Source organism: Leuciscus leuciscus, assembly GCF_965113295.1.
Source record: "Leuciscus leuciscus genome assembly, chromosome: 11".
Taxonomy (NCBI): Eukaryota; Metazoa; Chordata; class Actinopteri; order Cypriniformes; family Leuciscidae; genus Leuciscus; species Leuciscus leuciscus.
In genome coordinates, this window is record NC_138735.1 from 14,301,223 (window position 1) to 14,308,311 (window position 7,089).

The 7,089-nt window shown below is 39.0% G+C and overlaps 1 protein-coding gene across 1 annotated transcript; it reads right to left on the reverse strand.

Moving 5' to 3' along the window:
- Window positions 1-1,351: 1,351 nt before the first annotated feature.
- On the reverse strand, window positions 1,352-5,388 carry zfand1 (zinc finger, AN1-type domain 1). The gene is made up of 8 exons (XM_082183374.1): window positions 5,310-5,388; window positions 5,041-5,083; window positions 4,746-4,785; window positions 4,295-4,422; window positions 3,983-4,074; window positions 2,065-2,186; window positions 1,813-1,968; window positions 1,352-1,688 (listed from the first exon to the last, which is right to left on the reverse strand). The coding sequence occupies exons 1-8, from the start codon at window positions 5,362-5,364 to the stop codon at window positions 1,512-1,514; spliced, it is 813 nt and encodes a 270-aa protein (XP_082039500.1). The 5' UTR covers window positions 5,365-5,388; the 3' UTR covers window positions 1,352-1,511.
- Between the last annotated feature and the right edge of the window lie 1,701 nt (window positions 5,389-7,089).

Below are 7,089 nucleotides of genomic sequence, written 5' to 3' on the forward strand. Positions count from 1 at the left end.
TTGAGTTTGTGTGCAGATCTCAGAGCCTAGGCTGCCTACAGAGACGCGTTTTTTTGACGGCATGCTTATGGGGCGGGCAGCTAGCGGATCGTTAGGAAAGATTAGATGAATGTGATCATTTATGTTTGGGCCTGAAATCGCTGATACAACCTTTAAGTATTAGGGTTCGGGTTAGTAGAATAAGCTGACATGTAGTTGCAAAGTTACTAATAGTTAGTAGAATGTCTAAAATGGGCCATCGAAATAAAGTGTTACCTAGTTTATGTCACTATGCCCCTTAATTTACAGATCTTTAATAAACCAACAGTGAAATGACCTGCAACAACCAATCAAGAGCAGGAAGCAGGTAATATTCCTAACCTTCCTCAATATAAAATATAAAAGTCAATAGGAGTGCCAGTTATTGACGTCTAGTTTTATCATGTCAGGTATGAGAGCCTCTATAGAAGAACATAACTGTTGCTTTTTGGCATTTATATAAATATTAATTTAGCAAACACTGTTAATAAAGCGACTAAAAATTTGAATAATAACAAGCAATTCTAAAACATTTTGTTGGAAACTTTACAATTTCATTCTATAATGTATCTAATATAAAAATCTAGAACTTGGAAAGTTAGATTTGTAGTTATCAAATAATCTGTGAGGTCCAGAGAAAATTGAAAATGTCAAATTATCTGATGTAAGTTTGCATTCTTCCGTTGCTCTGGCAAGGGATTTGATTAAAAGCAGATCTTTATCATTGTGTTATTTAATCATATTTAATTCACACATTAACTTTCAGAATGTATTATATAGCAGAATGCAGTCTATACCATTTCATCGTTTGAACTAAACCTCTGTTTTACACAAAGAAAAGTAGAGAAGGAAAACATCTGTCTCTGGCAGCCTTGAGACATTTGAGGCAATTAGGGGACACATAAATGTGACACATTCTGCTTAATGGCTTTAAATTGTGAGAGGATAAGTACATAATTTCTACCTGACAGCAATGTACCATTCTCTCATGGCTTAAGTGTGGAAATTCTTTTCTAGAATGAAGCTCCTTTGCATTTATACATTTACTCTGAAACCTTGCATGGTCAATTAAATTGGGAGCTTAGTTTAATCTGTGTCTGAGATATTTGTTTATAACATAACTAATTATATTTACAAGTCAAAATCGTGATCATAAAGCTATTCGGATCAATGACTAGTGCACAATATATATATATATATATATATATATATGTATGTATGTATGTATGTATGTATGTATATGTAGAGAGAGAGAAAGAGAGAGAGAGAGAGAGAGAGAGAGAGTATTCAAGTAATTTCGTACATGAAACTTGAGACAAAAGAATAAGCATCATGTCATTGACTCATTTATTAGAAATAAGCAGAAAATCATGTGGAATATATTTACAATAGACAGACTAGTCTACGATACACCAATCCTCTGGTTACCACCTTTGTTTCCTGATTTCCTCCAACTACTATAAAACTCTTCTGAATGGCTGTGGGATTTTCTATCAGGAGGATGGAATATAGGCTGTGACATCATCTAGTCCAGAGCTCTCATTATCCAGATACTCCAGAATGACGTTGCCTCCGTTGTGCAGTGGACAGTCTGTGTGGGAAAGCAGCGACTGGAGGCTAGCGTCCATCTTAAAGGCTTCACCCGTCTCGGGGTGACACAAACGCAGTTTCTGTGCAGAGCATACAGATATGTTAGTGCAAATTGTATTCAACAAACAATAAATGAATAGGCTAAATCTATGTAACAGTTCCAATCCTACAGAACAAAGTTTAATGTAGTTCTGTGTGGCTGACCTTAGCCGTGAGCACATTGTTGTTGTTCTTCAGACTGGCCTGAGATGCAGCAAAGTCCACTATTTTGCCGACACTCCATTTAGAGCAGAAGAACATGGGCGAACTAGAGTCTTTAGCCTCTTTGGGCAGAAACACCTGGAAATATGTCCGTTCTGTCTTCAGAGGACATCAGAAGAGGAATTTCTGATGAGATATTTGCTCATAAATAATGCAAAGGAAGTTACATTTATAATATCAGTTTTGCTCTGATACCTGTGGCAGGCCTTTATCTCCTGACGCATGCATTTTCAGCTTCATCAGGGCAACTTTTGCAGCAGTTGCAGCGTTTTTCGCTCCTTTTCTACCTTTACTTGGTGGTGCATTCTTTTTTGACTCTGTTGGGAGTAAAGATGAGATTATTTTTTGGCTTTGAGACTCTACTGCCCTCATGTGGACAAAAAGAGCAAGTTACACCATATGCAATCTAAATTACTTAAAGCGACACTGTGTAGGATTTTCTTAGCCTGGTTCTACCAGACTCTCGTACATTTCATTTGTACAGAGAGTCTGGCCTCTCTCCATTGAGAAACGTTTACTTCCTTGTAGGCGGGTTCGCTGTTAAAGTTCAAAACTATTGGATCTGCCATAGCCAATCGCTAACGTGTGGTCGTGACGTATGTCATGCGCCGAAACCGGCCGGAAACAACAAGTCCGAATGATCAGAGGATTATGTTTAGAATAAGATGTCTGTCAACGAGAGCTGCAGGTTTTGTTCATCGAATTTAAGAGTTCAAGGAACAATTGTAAATTCTAAATGTATATTTGACACTCAGTCATTTAATGCAGGTCTGTGGTCACTGTCTCAAAGAGCATGCACAGAGTCCAAATGAAAACAATTCCCCATCGTCCAAATTAAACAATTCCCCATCGTTAGTACACATTGATGGCCTAAGACACGAAACGAGCGGTTTGTGTGAGAAAACGAACAGTAGCCTATTTATATCGTTTTTACCTCTCTGAGGGCGCGCGCGCATCCTGGTGTGTGACGTGTACGCAGACTGGGGCATAGATAAGTCGCCTTGTCTACGGCAGTTCATTGGAACGAATGTCTTTAAGGCGACATCTAGTTTATATCTATGCCGCTGCGGTCGTTTCGGATCTGCCGCAAATGCTGTACAGTGATCACCGTCCAAAATGTCACGGTCATCGTGCACGCCGAGCTGCCCAGCACGAACTCCTAACTTTTCTGCCTCCTTCACTTGGTCCTCCATTAGTGCAACAAGAGGGAAGACGACAACTATCGGCTTTGCATCCCTATCGTTCGCCTTAGCTAACTCATTAGCGGAGTGAGCTGGAAAATCAAACTTTTCCCGAACCCCGTGGGGAGGAGGAGGGTCACAACATCATGGCCACCAACAAAACTTAGCAAACATTGTTCTTGCTCCGGCTTTAACTTCTATATATTCGGCAGTTTTGCAACAACGGACCGAATAGCTTTTCTCACGTCTTTCTCCGCTGCCATGACTGAACTCCAACGCAAACTGACGCACTAAATCAACGTCATCGTTCTCAGCCACTCCCTCTGTTCGCTGATTGGTCCTACAAAAAAATGGTTTCTGGAAACCTAAGAATATACAGCAGTCCCAGACGTAGTACTGAAGGAAAATGAAATTGAGCGGAAGTGCGTAGGAGGGCGCAGCCAGGATAGGATTTTCTCCCATCTAGCAGTGAAATTGTATATGACTACCAACTGAATATTACTTTCTAGCCCCTCCCATTCCGAGGACGTTAAACTCCTACGGTGGCCGTATTATTTCAAATCTGCCGGCAGTTGCGAGTAATCTCCCCCTCGCATTCGTCACGGTGCCACTGAGTGTCAAAACGTGAAAGGCGAAGCTTAAATTTCCAGGTATGTCCCTCTTTGGCTAATGTATTTTCAAGATGGAGGCGCAACATGGCTTCCGCCATTCGAGCGGCTCGCTCGTATGTATTCTAAATGGCAGATTCTACGCTTACGAGAATACTTGATTAGTTGGTAGAAGTAATTACACATTAATGAGAACATATAATTTTGAAAGAACAAAGTGTTTTTTGCTAATAATCAAAAATTACACAGTGTGGCTTTAAAGCCAATATGAAACAGTGGCAAACCTAAATGTAAGTTTGCAGTCTACTGCTAAAAAAAACTGACCCACTATCTTCTGCACCAGCTCCTGTGTTGCAGCCATGCGAGGCTTCGGGGTCTCCAGCTTCTCACACTTATGGTCATCCTGATGCCGATGTCTGAGACCAGAGGAAAACAGTCAGGTATGTAGAAGAGCACTGCATATTAGATTAGGACACACCACCTAAAACTCCAGCTGCTGTGATTATATACACAAAATAATCATATTTATTGTTTTTCCACTATAGTCATTCGTCCATTAGGGTGAGACTTTCAGCAAGTCAGTTTAAAGTAAAAAATGTAGGGTTATTAAAATGAGGTTTGTAAGAGGTTTTGTACATGAGGCAGAAGTGTTTTTCACAGTGTGGACAGATGACAGGCAGCAACTCTTTCCCTTTGCAGTCCTCAAAGCTGCATGGATATGATGAGATTCCCTCAGACACAGAGATCTCTCTCTTCACTGTGACCTAAAAGAATCATCCATAATAATCAAAACAGTCACTCACTGATTATATATATATATATATATATATATACATCTGTTTCAGATGTATACTAGAACTATTATTATTGTTTATTCTATTTATTTATGTTCTCATTTAAATGCCTGTTCTAATATCATATACTGTATGTATGTATGTACCAAGAGCTCCTGTAAAAACCACAAAAAATTCCTTGTGTGTTTGTGCACACTTGGCCAATAAAGCTCATTCTGATTCTGATATATATATATATATATACGGTCTTTAGTAAAACTGTCAGTAATCACCACCTGACATTTCTCACTCACCTCTGGACAAGAATGTGAGTCCCGGCTTCTGTGTTCCAAACTTTAACCAGTAGAGGAGATAAAATGTTACATTAAAAATAAAGTTATTGCAATGAATAGAGTGAAGTGTCTAAAATGCAATGGTAGCAACCAGCAAATGATTACCCTATTCGTGTATCATGGTATTATTTACATGGTAGGACCAAATTACTTTTTTCTGTTCAGGCATGTCCTTGTCGTAATTATTAATCTTGATGTTAACTAAACTAGTATTGTAATTGTGAGAGTTTTCAAAACCAACGCCACAAAATCTTACCAAAACACCCCAGAACAGCTGCTACAAACGAATGGTAGAAAATCTGCATTAAAACATAAAAAAAAATGGTTAAAATAATTCATATGTTTATGTTATACAAAAATAATTCGTATGAGAGCAGATGGCTGCTGCTGTGCTGCTGACTCACATCCCAGTGAAGTTAACACTAAGTTTACAATGGCTATTTGTATAAATAAAGACCGTGGAAACCGAATTATTGATGTACTGGAATTTTTCAGCTGTTTGGATGACATTAATATAGAGCATACCTTTTTGTTTGCAAGATTTAATTTCACAATGTTTTCCAACGTCTAGTTCAGCCATTTTTAAATGACGTCACAAAATAATTTCAAGATAAAAGTCTCTTTGAAAAAGTCTCAAATTATTTGATTTAATTCCATGTGTGGTTGCTATTTTGTAAATACAATTTAATTGATTGTTCATCTAAATTTTAAAAAGTTCATACAGGTAAAATTCTTTCATCATTTACCTGTATGCCACCTGTATGACTTTTTTTCTTCTTCTGTAGAACATGACAGGAGAAATTCTGAAGAATGTACAGGCAGCTATTCATGGAGGCTTGTTTCCGCCATGGAATAAAAATTGTTAAAAGATAATTGCGACTTTTGATGTAAACTCACAATTGTGAGGGAAAAAAGTCAGAATTGTAAGATAAAAAGTTAAAATTAGATTTTTTATTTTTTATTCTGTGGCAGAAACAAGCTTACATATCTATTTCAGTATATCCCTGATGTAGGTAATGAGATAGTAGTCAATGCATAAACACATAAATAACTTTAATAACACATTAATAATTTAATAACAATTTAATAACAATAATAATCGCTTGACAGAGAACGAACATGGTCTCTGCATCCTTTCTATGCATCCTCTGATAAGAACAAGTTTGCTACTGAATAAGTACAAGGCAGGGCAAACACTGGAGTTACAGTATGTGACTGAAAAACTAAACCTAAACTAAAACGCTTCCTTGTTGCTTTGCTTCTCCCTCATCCAGTCACATGGAAACCGATCAAATTCCACCTTTATGAATAAGTTATTAATTCTCTAAATGCACTGCAAGGAGGTGAGAAAGGAGGACAGAGGAAGCTTTTAGAGGACGCTTGAGTGAGGAAGGGACAGATGCATATCTACAAGTCTTTTTCATCTATACTCCTGATGCACATTAGCTGTCCAAAATTGCCCCTTAGTCCCTATATAGTGGATATCATATAGTCCACTACATGAGAAAGGAGGCCACAAACAGGAGTAGCAAATTCTGACATTGGTGTAAATGTGTGCTGGATGTCTGTGGAGCTGTCACATAAACAAATTCATTGTATATACATGTTCATTTAACAAGGCCCTAACAGTATATTATAGGATTGAATGAGTGCATTATTGATCTCCATATGGTTTCCAACACTACTGCAAAATAGTGCACTATAGAGGTAACACTGCTGAAAAATACCCTTCTGAAAAATACAGCATGAATTTCATTTTAGTCCAGGCTGGTTTATGCTGGTTAATTTATATAGTGCTGGTCTAGCCATAGGCACGCTGTTCTCAAGCAAAACTGAGCTGGTGTAGCTGGTCCACCAGCACTCCCGTTTCCCATGCTGGTCCCAGTGTAACCAGTCCTACTCAACCCTATCCGAGTGGGATTCAAACCGGGGTCTCCAGCGTGGGATGCATGCTAACAAGGACACTAAGATCACAGCCGCTGATGCGTCTCTTGAGGCCAGGGGAGTGAGGTTTTCACGTAGACCTACGTTCATTTCACTCACCACCCTAAACCTCACTCCCATCTGGGTCAAAGGCACCAAATGTAACCAGTCCTACTCAACCCGTCCCAAGCGGGATTCAAAGCGGGGTCTCCGGCATGGGAGGTGGGTGCACAAACAAGGACGCCAAAGACCGCAGCCGCTGGCGTCAGTTGCTAATGCACCTCTGAGGTCAGGGGAGTGAGGTTTACATTACACCAACCTGAAAACTTATCCAGCAATGCTGGATTTTTCAGCAGGATACAATAACAACATATTGTATTTA

Bases quoted from the DNA above. Each gene is read 5' to 3' on its own strand.
- zfand1 (XM_082183374.1), bottom strand. From the start codon at position 5,364: ATGGCTGAACTAGACGTTGGAAAACATTGTGAAATTAAATCTTGCAAA. The intron at 2,187-3,982 runs GTCAGTTTTTTT...TACTCCCAACAG, and splicing joins GCTGGTGCAGAAGATAGTGG to AGTCAAAAAAGAATGCACCA. The intron at 1,689-1,812 runs GTCAGCCACACA...TGCTCTGCACAG, and splicing joins ACAATGTGCTCACGGCTAAG to AAACTGCGTTTGTGTCACCC.